At 41.9% G+C, this 19,487-nt stretch overlaps 1 protein-coding gene across 8 annotated transcripts in view; it reads right to left on the bottom strand.

Annotated features, from left to right (window-relative positions):
- Window positions 1-19,487, bottom strand: part of LOC132397745 (protein spire homolog 1-like) — a 223,557-nt gene that overhangs the window by 99,156 nt on the left and 104,914 nt on the right. For all 8 annotated transcript variants that reach the window (XM_059976518.1, XM_059976536.1, XM_059976529.1 and 5 more), the window contains 2 exons: window positions 10,723-10,848; window positions 364-447 (listed from right to left, as the gene is read on the bottom strand). In XM_059976518.1, the coding sequence (XP_059832501.1) occupies window positions 364-447; window positions 10,723-10,848 (210 nt within the window). The remainder of the gene's footprint in view (window positions 1-363; window positions 448-10,722; window positions 10,849-19,487) is intronic.

The raw sequence follows: 19,487 nt of genomic DNA on the forward strand, positions 1-19,487 counted from the left end.
AGGTGAATTCCTCTGTTCATAAATATTGGGAACTAATACGCACTTTTATAGTAGTATAGAGGTATTGGTAGTGTTCTAATTTGTTCTGCATTTCATTTAAGTACAAATATTGTTACTCAGTTAAAGGGTAGTTTGCCTTTTTTATCCCTTTCAACTATCTCCACAAAACTGGCTAATTGAGGCAGCCACTTAACTGGGCCAAAAGGTACAGGTCCCAATGTATCCGAATTAACTGGAATCCAATGTACTCCATTTTCAGCCTAGTCACTAATAATAGAATTTTGCAGATATCTGCGCATTACAAAATCAGTTACATCAAATATAAATAAATGAGATTCTGCTTCTTTAATCATGGCTACTTACCCAGTCAAAATTATTGAGCTCATCGAGCTCCACATTGGGTTGGCAGCTTACATTCTCATTAAGTGTCTGCATTCTCTTCAGATTCTGCCAAGGAAAGGGTAGCATGTTAGGATCATCAAACCATATAGGAGGAGATAGTTCATCACGTTATGCCTGTGTCCGCTCTTTGAAAGGGTCATACAGTCATAGACACTACAGCACAGAAACAGACCTTTCAGTCCACTGGGTCAATTAACCATCCTTTTCTCATGAATCACTGTGACACAATCCATCAGAGAATTCTCTTTGGAGCAAAAGAAAATTGCAAATCTAAATTAAAGTTAAATAAAAGAATGCTGAAAATGCTCAACGGGTTGGATGGAATCCAAGGAGACAGAACCATAGTCAACATTTCAAGGCCATGTCTATTTATCAGAACTGGAAAAGGAAGGAGACATGGTGGAGAGATGGGAGATGTGGAGAGAGCAGATTGAATGCTGATGGTAGGGTACAGACCAAAGTTGGTAAGGTATCAACTGCTTCAAAAACCAGCTTTGAGAGATGGAAGAGAAGAAAAGCAAAAAAACAAACTGAAACTGATATATCTAACGACTGATAACCTGAAAGTTGCTGAATTCAGTACGCATTGATTTGCAAGGACTGCAACATGCCCAGATGAAGGATGAGGGACTGCAGTCCAGTTTATATATAAGGATCCATTGCAATACATAGGAAGACAAAGACAGAGCAGGATATCAGAGTGGGAGTGAGATAAAGAATTAAAGTTATAGGCAACCAGTCTCAAAACCTCTCCCTGGACTGAACAGACGTTTTCTGCAAAATAGTCAAGCAGTCTGTGTTTAGTTTTCCCAACACAGAGAAGACATCAACATGGCCACCAAATCCAGTACAGAACCAGAATTACTATCACTGATGTATGACATGAAATTTGATGTATTTGCAGCAGCAATAAAGTACAAAAACATAAAAATCTATCAATTACAAAAGTCCAGAAAAGAGAATAATGAGGCAGTGTTCATGGGCACACGGACTGATGGCAGAGTACAGGAGATAGAAAGAGGTATGTTAGATCCCTCATGATGGGAGTGAGAGAGTTAAAAGGGTAGGTGTTGGATGGGGACATGACATAAGAAGAAGAGTACGATAAGACTAATAGAGGGAATGGACCTTGTCAAATACTGAAATCTGAGGGAAGAGGAAGACAACTTTGACTGGCACTATTGCAGACATTCCCTCTATTCTCACCACTCTTCCCCTTTGCTCAACTGAAAACAGTCTTGTTTCCTTACTTTCCAGTTTTGATGAAGAGTTATTGGCTTGTAATATTGACTCCTCTTCCCTCTCTACAGACCTGCCTGATGAGTGTTTCTGGTATTTTCAGATAATTCATTTTGACAGTTTTGCTCTGAACACTTCCATAGATATGCCTTCAAGCACACTTGCAGTATGTATGTCAACCAAACAACGGTCCTCGTCTGTAAACATAGGGTACAGCTTCCTGTTTACTGTAAAAGACAGCAATTGAAAATCTTCTCAATCTCAAGAACAATCAGTCATTCTTGCATCCAATAAGGAAGTGATGCCTAGTGAGTTTTCAATGCTACTGTTAGATTAAAAGCAAAGAGAGGCATTCCACTTTAACTCCAGGATTATAATATTTAATATTAGAGGCCATGTACTTAAGGTGAGGGGCGAGGTAAGTTCAAAGAAGATGCAGGTTTTTCTTTTACAAAGAGTCGTGCGTGCTTGGAAAGCCGTGCCTAGTTTGGAGATAAATACAATAAGACCATACGAAGTAGGAGCACAATTAGGACATTTGACCCATTAAATCTGCTCCATCATTTCACTATTTTTGATCCAATTTTCCCCACAGCCCTAATCTCCTGCCTTCTCTCCGTACCCTTTCATGCCCTGATCAATCAAGAATCTGTCAACCTCTGCCTTAAATATACATAAATACTTATCTTCCAATGCTGCCTGCAGCAAAGAAATCCACAGATTCACCACTCTCTGGCTAAAGAAATTCCTCTTCATCTCTGTTCTAAAAGGACACCTCTCTCTATTCTGAGGCTGTATTCTTTGGCTTTAGACTCTCCCACCAGAGGAAACATCCTATCCACATCCACTCTATCAAGGCCTTTCACCATTGCATAAGCTTCAGTGAGGTCAACCCTCTATCTTCTGAATTCCAGCAAATACAGGCCCAGAGCCATCAAATACTCTTCATGTGACAACCTATTCGATCTTGCAATCATTTTTGTGAACTGCCTTTGAGCCCTCTGCCATTTCAGCACATCCTTTCTAAGGGGCCAAAAATGTGGAGCTCAGGAGGACAATGGCACCTAACGGCGACTCATCTGCTTGCTTCTTTGGAAACAGCTCTATTTCTATCTTTGGTATCTTCTTTTTCCCTTTCATTGTTCTTTTGAAGACCGTGAGCTGGAGTTATACACTTACTTCGGGTCTTGTGGAAATGACACCTGCTCTCAGGGCCTCACGACTGGCCACGTTTTGATATGCCAAGGGCACGGCCGGGAAGACTAGTACGCCTTCAGGGTGCCAGATCTTCCTGGCTCTGGAGGCGGGCTGACTCGCCTGATGTGTCGGACTACACAGAAGATCGAAAGCAGTGAGCTGGCTGCTGGCTGTGTGCCTTGACACCCAAGTTCTTTGGGCACAGAGCTCGGAAAAAGTGACGCAATGGACTTTTAACACCATGAACCAGCGAGTTGTTTTGTTTTGTCTCCCCTCTCACTGTGGAAAAGGGACACCTCTTTTTCCTTTAGAGAGAGCCTGTGGTATGTTAAATACTGGGTGAATGAGTAGTATTTGAGGTACTGCATGTCTATGTCTTTACTGATACTTTGCTGCACGCTTGAGTGCTCAGTGGGGGGTGCCGATGCTTTTTTGCTGGTGGGGGGGGGGTCATTGCTTTGCTGTTGCTTATGCATAGGAGGGGGAGTTAGGAGGGCTTGGGGTTCTAACATTTAACTGTCATTCATTCTTTGGAGCACTCCTCTGTTTTTGTGGATGTCTGCGAAGAAAAAGAATTTCAGGATGTATATTGTATACATTTCTTTGACATTAAATGTACCTATTGAAACCTGCTCACATTACTCCAAGTGAGGTCTCACCAATATATCCTTGTGTAAGGGGGTTTCTTCTTTTGTGGGGGGGGGGTTTTGTGTAAGGGGGTTCTTTTGCTACTGCGTATGCTAATCAAAATGACTTCTTTGTTTTGTTAAAAGTAGGAATGCTTCTTTGTTATGATAAGTGCTTTTCTTGCAGTTTTGTTTGGGTTAAAATTACTGATAACGAGAATTGTATTCATTTGTTAACCAATCGGGATTAATGCTGTTCTCTCTCTTCTGAGTCTGTAAGCTAGTGTTGGCGGGCTTTTGGGGAGTTGGCACGAGGGGGTGAGGGAGAGAGGACGCAACGCTGTAAGCTGGCCAATGGAATGGACCCCGAGTGGGGGTCCGAGGCCAGGAGGTCCAGCGAGGAGAGGAGACAAAGACAGACGTGCAGGGGGTGCTTGGTTGATCACTTCGGTCCTGAGCTGCGAGTCAAGGAGGTCTAAGGGGATCGAGTGGTGGACAGAAGACTTCGGTTATGGAGCAACAATGGTTGTGCACAAAGTGGTTTGGACTTTGATAAGTTTGGCGCCTTTTCTTTATTTTCTTTTCCTTCATATATACTATATTGTTATTAATCACTTAGTTCTAGTAATATCTATAAAGTGTAATCATTTAATTACATATGGTGTACTGTCTTAGTTGGCGTGGTGGGGACATCACACAGCATTCACACAAGCTGATTACCCAGTTTGGCGGGGCCGAAGGCTGCTCCCCCTAGACGAGAACGAGCTGAGCGAGCCTGAGGCATACCAGGGGGCTACACTTGCTTTTATGTTTTAGTCCTCTTGAAATGAATGCTAATACCTACATTGGGTTTCCTCACCACAGACTCAACCTGCAAATTAACCTTTAGTGAATCTTGCACAAGGACTCCCAAGTCCCTTTGCACCTCAGTTTTTGTATTTTCTCTCCATTCAGAAAATGGTCAATCCTTTTATTTCTTCTACCAAAGAGCATGACCATACACTTCCCAACACTGTATTCCATCTGCCCTTTTTTGCCCAGTCTCCTAATCTTGTCCTTCTGTAGCCTCTCTACTTCCTCAAAACTACCTGTCCCTCCACCTATCTTCATATCGCCTGCAAATTCTGCAACAAAGCCATAATTCCATCATCTGAACCACTGACATACAACTTAAGATGAATCCATCCAACACAGACCCCTGTGGAACACCACCAATTGCCAGCAGCCAATGAGAAAAGGCTCCCTTTATCTCCACTCTTCGCTTCCTGCCAATCAGCCACTGCCTTATCCATGCTGGTATATTTTCTGTAATACTATGGGTTTTTAACTTGTTAAGCAGCCTCATTTGTGGCACCTTGTCAAAGGCCTTCTGAAAGTTCAAAAACATATCAACCAATTCTCCTTTGTCTATCTTGCTTGTTAATTCTTCAAAGAATTCCAACAGATCTGTCAGGCCAGATACTCCCGTGAGGAAACCATGCTGACTACAGCCTATTTTATCATGTGCCTCCAAGTATCCTGAGACCTCATCTTTAGTAATCAACTCCAATGTCTTTCCAACCACTGAGGTCAGACTAAATGACTTGTTTTTTTTTTCTTCTGCCTCTCTCCCTTCTTGAAGAGTAAAGTAGCATTTACAATTTTCCAGTCTTCTGGAACTATTCCAGAATCTAGTGAGTCTTCGAAGATTATTATTCATTCCTCCACGATCTCTTTAGCCACCTTTCTGAACCCTGGGGTGTACACCATTTGGTCCAGGTGACTTACCTACCTTCAGACCTTTCAGTTTACCAAGAACCTTCTCTCTAGTCACTCACTTCATGACCCCTGACACTTAGAACTTCCACCATACTGCTAGTGTCTTTCACTGTGAAGACTGCTTATGCAGCTTGCCATTTTGTTGTCCCCCATCACTACCTCTCCTGCATTGCTTTCCAGTAGTCCGATATCCACTCTTGCCTCTCTTTTACACTTTATGTAACTGAAGAAACTTCAGGTATCTGCTTTAACATTGTTCGCTAGCTTACTTTCATATTCCATCTTTACCTTCTTAATGAGTTTTTTTTAGTTACCTTCTGTTGGTTTTTAAAAGCTGCCCAATCCTCTAACTTCCCACTAATTTGTGCTCTATTATATGTCCTCTCTTTGGCTTTTATGTTGACTTTGACTTCTCTTGTTAGCCATGGTTGTGTCATCTGGCCTTTAGAATACTTTTTCCTCTTTGGGATGTATATATCCTGTGCCTTCCAAATTGCTTCCAGAAATTCCAGCTACTCAGCTGCTAGCCCTGCTAGTGTTCTTTCCCAATCAACTCCTCTCTCATGCCTCTGTAATTTCCTTTATTCCACTGTAATACTGATATATCTGACTTTAGCTTCTCCTTCTTAAATTTCAGGGTGAATTTGAACATATTATGATCACTAGCCCCTAAGGGTATTTTTATTTTCAGGTCTCTAATCAATTCTGGTTCATTGCACAACATGCTCTGGAGTGCTCTAAAAGAGATGTGAGGAGTACTATATAAAAATACAAATGTTTCTTTGTAATGTTTATCACTGTAAATGTAACAATGCCTGATTTTAATACCAGGGGAGATCTAAATTATAATGTTTCTTCAGAAGCTGATAATTACTCAGAGAAACAACAGGATCTATTTTGGGAATACTTAATAAAGTATTAATTTGAACTGAACAACGCTGAAGAAGTCTAAAAGGCAGTGGGTATGATCCTTAGTCACGCAGCACAGAAAAAGACCCTTGGAGCCACCATCTCTATGCCAACAATTAAGCACCCATTTACGCTAGGTCCGTAGACCAACACAAGTGAACAAACTTCATATATATCAGAGGTTGGAAGAGTCTATACATTGTAGAAATAAACCAGAAATACCTAGGGCCAAGATAGTATGTGGACACAAGAGATGGCTGGTGCTGAAATCTGGAGCAATAAAAGCAAACTGCTGGAGGAACTCAGCAGGTCAGGCAGCATCTATGGAAGGAAGTGGACAGTCGAGGTTTTGTTTGAGTCCTTTAGCCTGGACTGAAAGATGAAGGGAAATAGCAAGATAATGAGGAGAGTGGAAGGGATGGAACAAAAGCCAGCGAGTGACAGGTTGATCCAGATGAGCAGCTTAGGAGTTGGGAGGTAGAGGCAACAAACAGCTGAAGATGATGAAATCTAATAGGAAAGGAAGGTGGAGTATGGAATCAAATAAGGGAGGTGAGTGTGCAATCAGGAGCAGTAGAGGGATGGGATACTGAGGGAGGAATGTGTGGAACAATTGGAGTAAGGAAAGGAATGGTGTGATAGGAGGGTGGGGGTAGAGGCTGTGTTATGATGTGTGTACATAATAAAGAACTTCAGTTCCCAGTGTTCATCCTGAACAGAAAGTGACGTTGCTGAGCTGGGTTGTTTGCACTCAGGTCGAGTGGAAGCTATGAGCTGGGCACATGCACTCATGTGGAGATGAAGCCATTTACTGTAAATAAATATGCATTTGTTTTACCCATGCAAGTGTGTCTTTTATCGAGAGGTGTCAGAGGGACTGGGTGAATCATGAGGGAAGAGAAAGGGTGGGGGGAGAAGAAGGTTATCTGAGGGTGGGGGTTCAAGTTGTAGGTAACCTAGGATGATGTGGAATTAGTACAAACCGCATCACATTAACTTAATTCTTTTGTAAGGAAACTCCATGTAGGTGTAATAGAACAAGGAGCTCAGCAACCAATTTGTCTGCCAGATTCCTTATTAAGATGCACCACAGAATACACCACCCACTAAACCTCGGCAAATCTGCTAAGCCGTAGCAGAGCTTGGCAAGTTATCTGTAACACCAAACAGTGAAGAATATTACATCATCAGTCCTTCTTTTCACAAGTCTTTGTTGAGTTATTTGGGTTCAGCCATAACTGGTCCAACTAGTAAAGTATGTCAGCTTTCCATCAAAGACAGGAACCGTTGGAATTCTTTGTTAACTGCTTTAACTATCTGAGGTAGTGTTCTTATACCAAAGTGGTAAATGCCTGGAATGTACTGCTGAGAGTGGTGGCAGATGCTAATACATTAGGGTAATTTAAGATATTCTTAGATAGGCACGTGGATGAAAGAAAAATGGAGGTGGGCTATGTAGGAGGGATTGTAAAGTTGAAAGGTCAGCAGAAAATCATAGGCCAAAGGCCCTACACTGTGCTGTACAGTTGGTTCTATGTTCTATGTTTTGGAAAGTAACTGTAAATTCTACTATTTGATGGTATTAATGAGAAGAGGGCATATTCTGGGTGATGGGTTCCTTAATGATAGACACCACCTTTTTGAGGCATCACCTTTTGAAGAGTCCTTGATGCTAGGAAGGCAAATGTTCACGATGGAGCTGGCTGAGCTTGCTAGTTACTGCAGCCTTTTCTGATTCAGTGCCATTGCCCTTCCCCACTAGAACAGCGATGGAACCATTAGAATGCACTCCATGGTACATCTGTAGAAATTTGCAAGAACTTTTGGTGTTACACCAAGCCGCCTCAAACTCCTAATGAAGTATAGAATCTGTTGTGCCTTCTTTGTAATTGTGTTGGGCGCAGGATGGATCTTCAGAGATGTTGACAGCCAGGAATTTAACACTGCTCGCCCTTTCCACCGCTGATCCCTGGATGAGAACTGGTGTGTGTTCCCTTGACTTTCCCTTCCTGATGTTCATATCAATTCCTTGGTCTTACTGACACTGTGTGCAAGGTGGTTGCTGTGACACCTCTCAATTAGCTGATCTATCTCACTCCTGTATGCTTCCGTTACCATATAAAATTCCGCAACAATAGCTGCGTCATCAGCAAATTTACAGACGGCACTTGAGCTGTGTGTCACCACACAGTAGAGAGAGAAGAGCAGTGGTCTAAGCACACTTCCTTGAGTTGCGCCATTATTGATTGTCAGCAAGGAGGAGAGGATATTTCCAATCCGCACCGACTGTCATCTCCCGCTGAGGAATTCAAGGATCCAGTTGCAGAGGGAGGCACAGAGGCCCAGGTTTTGGAGCTTGTTGATTAGTTCTGAAGGTATGATGGCATTGAATGCTGAGCTGTAACCAATAAACAGCAGTCTGAAGTAGGTATTGCTATTGTCCAGAATATCCAAGTGGAGAGCCAGTGAAATTGCATCTGTCATAGAATTATTCCTGTGATCGACAAATTGATGGGGGTCCAGGTCCCTGTTAGACAGGAGTTGATTTCGGCCATGACCAAACTCTTCACGCTCGTCATCACAGTAGGTGTGAGCGAAGTTGGGCGATAGTTGCTGAGGTTGCTGACCCTGCTTTTCTTGGTTCAATTGTCACCTTTTTGAAGCAGGTGGGAACATCCAACTGCTGCAACAGTGAGAGATTGGAGATGTCCTTGAACAGCCCCACCAGATAGTTGGCGTGGGTTTTCTGTGCCCTACCAGATACACCATCATGCCCTGACACCTTACAAGGATTCACTCTCAAAAAATGACTTGGCATCAACCTCTGAGAGAGAAATCACACGGTCATGAGTTGCTGCTGGAATCCACACAAGTAATTTTATTCTCCTTTTCAAGGCATTGAGCTCATCTGGGAGAGAAGCATCACATCATTCATGATGTTAGGTTTTCCCTTTTACTGGAGCTGTTGTGCATCCAATTCCGCCTCCAACTTCAATCGGAATTGTTTTCTCACTCTTAAAATAGCATCCTGTAGGTTGTACCTGGACTTCTTGTATAATTCTAGATCACCAGTCTTGAATGCTGCAGATCTAACCCTCAGCAGACCTCAATGCTCCTGGTTCATCCAAGGCTTTTGGTTTGGGTACGTCCAGTATGTTCTTGAAGGTACACATTTGTCCACACAGGTCTTGGTGACAACTATGGCATATTCATTCAGATTCAAAGATGGATTCCTCGAAATTATCCAGTCCACCCTTTCGAAGCAGTCCGGTAAGCACTCTACCTCCCTTGATCATACCTTCTTTGTCTTCACCACTGCTGCTGCGGTCTTCAGTCTCTGCCTGTATGCCAGCAGTAGAAGTATAGCTAGGCGTTTGGACTTTCCAAAGTGTGGGTTGGGACGGCACAATAAGTATTTTTGATGATGGTGTAACAGTGGTCACGTGTGTTGGCTCCTCTGCTTCAACAAGTGGTACGTTGGTGGTAGTTGTCCAGAGACTTCTCCAAGCTGATCTGGTTGAAATCCCCGCAATGATAGAGAAGGCATCATGGATGGACAGTAATTGACAGATAACCCTCAGCCATGTCACCAGGTATAACGTCTCCTTTGCTGAAAATGTGCCAAGGGATCTGCCTGAGGCAGCAGATGGAAACAAAAAAATGGATGGGATGTGGAAATGGATCATGGGCATGGGATGGTCCAGTATTACTTCCAGATCCTGTTCCCCTCTATTGCTCTAAACAACTTTCTAGTAGTCCTCACTGTAACACAATCCCCATAATCATGCCTATCCCAAAATTCTATTACCTGCAATCTCCAGTGATCTGGGCTCCACCCTGACGTCCTGTGCTATCTGGGTTAAGTTTGAACGTTCCACATGTGACCACATGGATTTCATCTGGATACTCAGGATTTTTTCTATATCCCAAAAACATGGGGGTTAGCAGGTTAATTTCCCCTAATAGGTAGATGGGGGAGCAAATGGGAATGAAGGGAAAATAAAATAGGAATGGTGTAAATGAGCTCAGCACAGACTTGGTGGGCTGCAGGGCCGGTTTCTGTGTTACGAGACTCATTGGCACTAATTGAAATTTCCAATAAAATGCAGGAACTCGGGCACTAACACAGTCTCTGAGTTCTTTACCAGAGTATCAGCTCGGAATTCTGTTGTACTCAAGTGTCTGACTGTCAGACTTCAACACACAACCTTCAGGCAAGTGAAGGTGTGGGCTGTACAACTATACTGTTCTTGCACAAGAAACAAAAATCTGCATCTGTGAATCAAAATCCAGACGAAGGGTCTTGACCCGAAGTATCGTCTGTCCATTTCCCTCCACAGATCATGCTTGACCTTCTGTGTTCCACCAGCATTTTGTCTATTACCTCAGATCCCGGCCTCTGCAGTCTTTTACGTTGGTCTTGCACTTGGAAAAATATTCTGGTATCATTCATACAACTTGGGGAGCAAACATTAGCACATGGAACTGTGGGGATGTACAAAGAACGTCAAGTGTTCCTGAACACATCCCCCTGCAAAAATCATCCTTTACCCCTCCCCATCAGTTTCAATGCCTCTTGGTAAGCTCTTACCTCTTTAGCACTTTTTATCTTGGCCAAGAAGGTTTGTAACTCCATGGACTCTGCGAAGAGGGCTCGGCATACAGCTGGGTAATGGTTCGGGGCCTCCGATGGGGTTGTGAGATGAGCAGCACACAACTGACAAAGAGAAAAACAAAAGGACACTTTAGTCAGCCACCCTTCATGTCTCCTGACTGGGAACCTACATCACTGGGCTGCGTTTTCTACTTCTGTCATTGACTGGACTACACAAGCATTCCTCTGCTTTTTCTGAGCAGTTCCTAACTCTGGTCCTCTCTGGATAACATAAAGCTGGGGTTTTGTCATGCCCATCACTCAGTCAAGAAGTCAACATCAAGTTTATGTATGCACAGATGCAATGAAAAACCAATGTGCGGCAGCAACATGGGTACATAGCATCATATAAGCAGCGCTCACAAGAGAAACTATTAAACGTGAATCATACAGAAAATAGAACAAAGAAAATCCACTGTAGTGCAAAGCGCCCATCATACCGCTATACTGAGGTAATGGTGAAGGTTGAGCAGACTGATTCTAAAACCAAAAGTTTGAAGGGAAGAAGCTGTTCTTGAACCTGTTGGTATAGAACTTCTTGCCACAACGGTAGCTGCAGTAAGATGTCATGGCCTGATGGGAGTATCTTTGATGATGGATAGAGCCTTCGTTCTCAGAAAAAAAGCAGAGAAATGCTTGTGCGGGTCAGTCAACTCCTGAAGCGGAGGAAAATTATGTGACTATAACAACGTGGTCTGTGCAAAGTCACTAGACTGGTTTGTTATACAAGGTGATGCTCACCGTTCCTGAAGTATCTATCAGTAGGAGGAAATAATTGGCAAGGTAGGCAGGTCCACGATGGCAGCAGAATGGCAATTCATTGGGAGATGGCCTCAGTAGACCCAACCATTATATTCATTATAATCGCTTTACTCTTTTAAGCCTCATTTCCAAGACCATAAGAACTACCTGCAATGCATTTCCCCGAAATTTCAACATTATATTCTATATTCTTTTTACAAATGTAACAACTACCCAACAGGCTGGTATATGTCTAGGGGAAAAGGAGATCCAGCCACTCACCAACCCCACCTCCTGTACACGCGGGGCTGTGGGAATCAAGGTTATGCCGCGCGTACACATACAATATCAAACATTACAGAATACACTTTAAAGAGTTTGCTAAAACTAAAAGAGTACTAGACAATACAATATATATGAAAGAAAAAGCAAAAGGTGCCAAACTTATCAAAGTCCAAACCACTTCGTGCACAACCGTTGGAGCTCAATTATTGAAGTCTTCTGGCCACCATTTGACCCCATCCGAACTCCTCGACTCGCAGCTCAGGACCATCCGAAGTGGTCAACCAAACACATCTATCTTCGTCTCCTCTCCTCGGGGTACCTCCTAACCTCGGACCCCCGCTTGAGGTCCGTTCCTCGCCCAGTTTACAGTATCAAGTCCTCTCTCACTCACCCCCTTGCGCTGAATCTCCCTAAAAGTCCGCCCAACACTGGCTTACAAACCCACAAGAAAGAATAACCTCTTACCCAATTGGTTAACAAACAAATACAATTCTCGTTATCAGTAACTATAACCCAAACAAGCTTCGAGAGAAAGCACTCTCTCACCAGTTAGCATAACAAAGAAGCATTTTTATTTTTAACAAACAAAGAAGCCATTTTGATTAACACACGTAGTAACATAAAAAAAGAAGAAAGCCCCTTACATAATTAGATGTAATTATGTATGGCATGAACTGTTTGGATGGTAAGCAAAATAAAAGCTTTTCGCTACAAACCAGTGCATGTGACAATAATAAAGCCACACCAATACCAAGGCACACTGCCTGATTATCCACCCATCAACGAGGATGATGGTGTGTCCTGTTGTCTGCATAGATTCATCTCCAGGAAGTTCAGCAATAAGGAATTGTTTCTGCTCCAAACATCACTAAATTCTCTTACAGCACATTTTAAGTTAGAGGGTTTTCAGATTGAGTTTCACCTAAACATGCAAGTCATCCAAGTACATGTCTGAACAGAGAACCAACATATAGAATATGTTCTGAACTTGTTGGTGACGATGATTTATCCACCAATCAGAAAGACTCTAACATATCAATCCCTCACAATATGAACAGAAATTGGTATTTTATATTTAAGACAGTGAAAAATATTTAATACCCTTAGTACAATTAAGCAAGATAACCGACCCACTTCTCTATTACAGTTATTCTTCCCCATTCTTGCTGCTTTAACAGAAGCCTAACATAGTGCAGGTTCAAAAGACAAATTTCCCAGTGGATGTACGGGAAAATCCATGGAAGGTTCCACTCGGCTACTCTATGACAAGTCCAATGCTGAAGAACAACAGCAATCCGCTCTGTGCAAGTTCAGAATCTATTGCACATGCACGAGTCCTGAACCTCTACATGACCCTCTGAAACAAACTCTGGTATCTCTGCCAGGAACCACTGCCATTTCTGCAGAAAATGTGGGATACTATTTATCCAATAAAAATTCAAACTTGATACAACTCTGCAAGAACCATTTAAATTATTTGCAAACCCCAGCAACTCTGTTAGCAGTTTATTTTAGTAGCCTGGCATAGCTGATACTGTAAAAACATGGAGGTTTCAAAGTAAAAGCCAGCATCAGTTTATCCCACTTCTGCCATATCAAATATCTGATACGTTGCTATAATGCAATGAACTGACATGTCTCTCTCGTTAGCAATGGGGTAACTTTGTGTAAATGGGAGTAAGCTGAAACAGTACAGAGAGGTGCAGAAAGAAAATACATGGAAGCTGCCAGTAAAGTTGGGTCATCATGCAAAAAATGGAATTTTTCCATTGAGTGGTTTTCATGTATTGCTTCCAGGACAGAAGGTGAGTAAACAAACAATCTCTGAGTTTCCAGGAACTCTCTCCATTTCCCAGACAGCCTGAACAAACTAGGCTCTATGAAGCAAGACTTAAAGGGTACTTTTTTTTAAAAAAGTAGTCCATTGAATGATCACAGCCTTTACTATACATTTGATCCCACTGAACAATGCACAGCCCTGCCACGTGAAGTCTCAGTACCCTACGTCTAACTTCAATCAGCATATTCCCATTCTGCAAACATTTTAAATTTCTGACAAACATGATTATTCACTTTGCTTTTGAGTCCATACTCACACCATGACCCATTCACTCATTGCCCTTCCTTTGCTGACCGGCACTGCTGTCCAGATAAGCAATGCTTCCGCTTTATTTTTCACATTCAGGCTTTCAAATCCATCTCAGCTCCTGCTCCCCCACCCCCTGAACTCCCTTCCAGTCCTATAACCTGCAAGGTATGTTCACTTCAACAATAACACTCTTTTCTGTTATTTCCAATTAAGGGCTTATTTAAGAGATAAACTTGGTCAAACAATGTTATTGTCATAACCTAATGAAATAGAAATTTTAATTCACAAAGGAAAAATAAAAAAATGTATTTCTGGTATGTATAATTTGATTCAAAAATAGGCAATTAAACAAGGAATTCATGTCAAGACAAAAATGGGAAACTGATTTGAATATTAAAATTGATGCAACAAGTTGGTCAAGATTATGTCTTGACAGTATGACAAAAACAATAAATGTTCAACTAAGATTAGTACAATATAACTTTTTACATCAAATATATATTATACCACAAAAATAAATAGATTAAACAAATTTATCTGATCAATGTTTTCGATGTAATCAATAAATTGGTACTTTTTTACACTCTACTTGGTCTTGTTTTAAAATTCAACCTTTTTGGACAAATTTAAGAGTTTTACTGGAACAAATTATTGGAATACAACTTCCACATAATCCAACACTATTTTTACTAGGCGATATTGAAGGGATAAAATGGAAATCCAAATTGAATAAATATCAGAAAGAATTCATAAAAATTGCATTGGTAGTAGCCAAAAAGGCTATTGCATTTACTTGGAAATCGAATTCATACTTAAGTACAGATCGTTGGAAGAATGAAATTTTTAGCTGCATTCCACTTGAAAAAATTACATAATTAAAGAGATAAATATGAAATATTTCTGAAAATTTGGCACCCTTATTTACAAAAAATAGGATTAAATATATAGGTGCTCCGAAGATAAAATTATTGGTTATCTGGGGAAAGAAATAAATATACATATTAAAGCTATTATGAACTCCATGATGCATGTGGGGATCTTCCGACATCCAGGCATTCATTCTTTCTTTCTTTTTTCTTCTCTTTTTTTTCTATAGGGATATGTTGGGGGGGAGGGGTAAGGGGGGGAAGGGTTGATAATTTTTTTTTCTTTCTGTAACCTATTTGAAAATTCAATTAAAATTTTATTTAAAAAAACAATACTGCCTCTGATTTAACGCCATTGGCACCTGTGCCTTCAGCCTCCAAAATCATGATTTCCAGAATTCCCGCCCACAACTCCTCTGTTTCTTGTGGAATTCTCTGACATTGGAGGAAGCTACTGGATCCATAGTGCCTGGATGGGGCCAGAATACCCTCCCATGTCCTGCAAGTTACACCACAGCAGGCAATCACTGATACCTTTCAACAACAAGATGCTATCGGAACTCAGCGGCTCAGGCAGCATCTGTGGAGGGAAAAGGATAGTCAATGTTTTGAGTCAAAACCCTTCATATAACCATATAACAATTACAGCACGAAAACAGGCCATCTCGGCCCTTCTAGTCCGTGCCGAACGCTTACTCTCACCTAGTCCCACTGACCTGCACTCAGCCCATAACCCTCCATTCCTTTCCTGTCCATATACCTATCCAATTTTACTTTAAATGACAAAATCAAGCCTGCCTCTACCACTTCTACTGGAAGCTCGTTCCACACAGCTACCACTCTCTGAGTAAAGAAGATCCCCCCTCGTGTTACTCCTAAACTTTTGCCCCTTAACTCTCAACTCATGCCCTCTTGTTTGAATCTCCCCTACTCTCAATGGAAAAAGCCTATCCATATCAACCCTATCTATCCCCCTCATAATTTTAAATACCTCTATCAAGTCCACCACTCAACCTTCTATGCTCCAAAGAATAAAGACCTAATTTGTTCAAACTTTCTCAACAACTTAGGTGCTGAAACCCAGGTAACATTCTAGTAAATCTCCTCTGTACTCTCTCTATTTTGTTGGCATCTTTCCTATAATTCAGTGACCAGAACTGTACACAGTACTCTAAATTTGGCCTCACCAATGCCTTGTACAATTTTAACATTACATCCCAACTCCTATATTCAATGCTCTGATTTATAAAGGCCAGCATACCAAAAGCTTTCTTCAGCAACCTATCCAAATGAGATTCCACCTTCAGGGAACTATGCACCATTATTCCTAGATCACTCTGTTCTACTGCACTCCTCAATGCCCTACCATGTATGTCTTATTTTGATTAGTCCTACCAAAATGTAGCACCTCACACTTATCAGCATTAAACTCCATCTGCCATCGTTCAGCCCACTCTTGTAACTGGCCTAAATCTCTCTGCAAGCTTTGGAAACCTACTTCATTATCCACAATGCCACCTATTTTAGTATCATCTGCATACTTACTAATCCAATTTACTACCCCATCATCCAGATCATTAATGTATATGACAACATACATGAATGGATCTTGTGTGTTACACCAGATTCCAGCATCAGCAATCTCTTGTATCCGATATTCCTTAAGTTTGCTGAGGACTCCCGCTTCCTCAGGCACTGGGATCTAGACCCTGATTATTCCATGGGTTTAATCAATTTGTTTTAGCTCCCTAAAGGCAGAACTCAATGAGGTAATTTAACTGCACTCACGGGAAGGAATACAACCCCCTCAGATCTTCCTCTGCTTCTTGCTCTTTCATAGTGAATGTACATGCAATAGTCACAGAATCATAGAGCACTGCAGCATAGACACCAGCCATTCAGCCATATAGTCCATGCTGAAATATTAATCTGCCTAGAGCCATCAACTGGCACCGGACCATAGCCCTCCATACCCATCCATATCATTCTCTTAAACGTTGAAATCAAACCCACACCCACCACTTCTGTTGGCAGCTCTCACCACTCTGAGTGAAGTTCCCCTTAAACATGTCACCCTTTCAATCCATGACCCCTACTTCGTCTCACCCAACTTCACTGGAAAAAAAGCCTGCTTGCATTTACCCTATCTATGCCCCCATAATTTTGTATTCCTCCATCAAATCTCCCCTCATTCAGAAGAACTCTGGTGGGTTCAGGGAGCCAGTATCTCTTTTGCCCTATTTCACATGGCAGGAGGATGCCTTATTGTTGTCACATGTACTGTAATAGAATGAAAAGCTTTTGTTTTGTGTACCAGCCAGGCAGATCATATCATAAACAATCACACTGAGGTAATATAAGGAATGGGTGGAGATACATCTCTTCCCTCCTCTAACCTGCAGGTCACCCTTGGGCAAGGTGTAGCACCTGCTTAAGACCCCTCCACCCCCAATCATATGGGCAGCTGGTGCCCAGTTCTACCTGCCAGCAGAAACCAGTCTCGGCTTTTCTTTTTGTACCACAGATGAACATGCAGGGGTGCCACAGAGCAGCAGGTTAGTTCTAACAATGGTAGAAGATTGTCAAACCTGTTAGTGCTGGAAGCCGTGTTAATCCTCATCACAAAGCAATTTATAAATATTATAGGGAGAGGGATGTTGGAAATGTTCAGCAGGTTAAACAGACTGTCAGACTAAGTCGGAGGCTGGGTACCCTGCAGCATGTGACTCACTTCCGGACAATATGAAGCCTTCCCACTGTTTTCAATGAGTGTGTTAACATTTCCCCACTTACCCCAAGGGTACAGCTCCAATAACACCCCTGAAATTCCAGGTCAAAGCAGCAGCCTGATCAGTTCTCTTGTATGATAACATGGACTTTTGCCCTCAATCTACCTCATTGTCATCTTCTCATTTACCTGCACTACACTTGCTCTGCAGCTTTTTCACTTTATTCTGCATTGTTACTGCTTTATCTTATTCTAGCTCAATGCAATGAGTAAATAATTGATCCGTTTAAACAGTATTGCAAGACAAGCTTTTCACTGTATCTTGGTACATGTGACCAACTACTAAACCGCTACTAATCTATTGTTACAATTATCTGTCAAGGCACAAATACTGACTCGATAATATCCTGCTTGCTACTGAAGAGGTAAGTATAACATTCCATTCAGATAGATGTCAAAGTCAGCAATGATTTGCGATGATTTACATATGTCTTAGTTTTGATTATATACTCAATTTGCAGAGGGAAAGCATTCTATCCAGATGCCTAACAGTATTATATTGCGATTTCTTTGCCTAAGGCTGCAAGAAATTGCAGAGAGTGGTGAGCACAACCCAGTCTACTATGAAAAGCGGCCTCCTCTCCATTGATACTGCCTACACTTCCCACTGCTTGGGAAAGCAGGGATTCCCAGTTACTCTCTCCTCACCCTTCCCATCAAGAACACAATACCAAAGCTTGAGAATCTGTACCATTGGCCTCAAGCACAGACTTTCACTCGCTGACTCTACCTCGTTTATGACCATTCTACTTTATTTGTTTACCTGCTCTGCATTTTATCTGTAACTAACAGTACATTTTGCATTCAACTTTTTTTCTCTTTTTGCACTGCCTCGACATACTTTTGTATGGGATGATCTGTACAGATGTATGGTCAGCTTTCCACTGTATCCCGGTACTTGTGACAATAACAAACCCAAATCACTCCCTCCACCACTGGCTACTGAACGTGTCATATACAGTTCATACCATGTCTGGGTCATCAAGAGATCAAAGGTGGCAGAGCTAACTGCAGGTCCCCCTTCCTCAATGCCGAGTTAAAAATACATCACTGACCCTCCATCATCACTAGGTCTAAATCCTGGAACTCCCTACTCAGGGAGATCCTTCACCAGAGCACCTGTCCTAGTTCAAGGCCCAGTCTCAGGGCAGTAAACCACAGGGCAACTAGCCACGTGAAGGAAATGGTGACTTTGCAGAGACGCCACATTCTAAGGAAGGAATAAAAGCACAGCTCAGCAGTGCCAGTATCAAGAGAAGGTAGGATTCGACAAGCCATCTCTATTTTACTCTCTCCAGAGCAAAGTTTTCACCTTTCTTTTACAAGGTTCTTTCGATTAAACAGGTTTTGTGGAACATGAGGGACAGACAGAGAGAAACATAAGCATTGTAACTGGTTAATTATAGACACATGTTCTGAGACATTGGAAAGCTCACGTTTTGCATGCCATCTATAAAGATCATTGTGTATATAGCACAAAGGGAAAAGGACTAACAGAATGCAGAATATATTGTTACAGTTATAGACAAAATGCAATGCAGCCAGACAAATAAGATACAAGTGGCCAGAATGAGGGGATGAGTTCATCTTCATTATAGCAGAAATCCGGACAAGAGACAGATAAAAGTGAGTCAGATGCAGTCACTGAGCCTGGTGGTACGTGCTTTTAAGCTCTTGTATCTTCCACTTGATGGACGGGCAGAGAAGAGAGAACGTCAGGGTGGGAAGGGTTGATTACATTGGCTGCTTCTCCTGAAACAGTGGGGTACAGATAGAGTCGGTGGAAGGGAATTGGTTTTCATGAGAGACTGGGTTGTGCTGTCTGCAATTTCTCACAGTCTTTAACAGAGCCATTGCTATATCGGGCTGTAATGCATCTGGATAGTTTGAGGAGATGCTTCAGGATAGAAACTCCCATTGAATATCATTCCTT

Source organism: Hypanus sabinus, chromosome 1 (genome assembly GCF_030144855.1).
Source record: "Hypanus sabinus isolate sHypSab1 chromosome 1, sHypSab1.hap1, whole genome shotgun sequence".
NCBI lineage: Eukaryota > Metazoa > Chordata > Chondrichthyes > Myliobatiformes > Dasyatidae > Hypanus > Hypanus sabinus.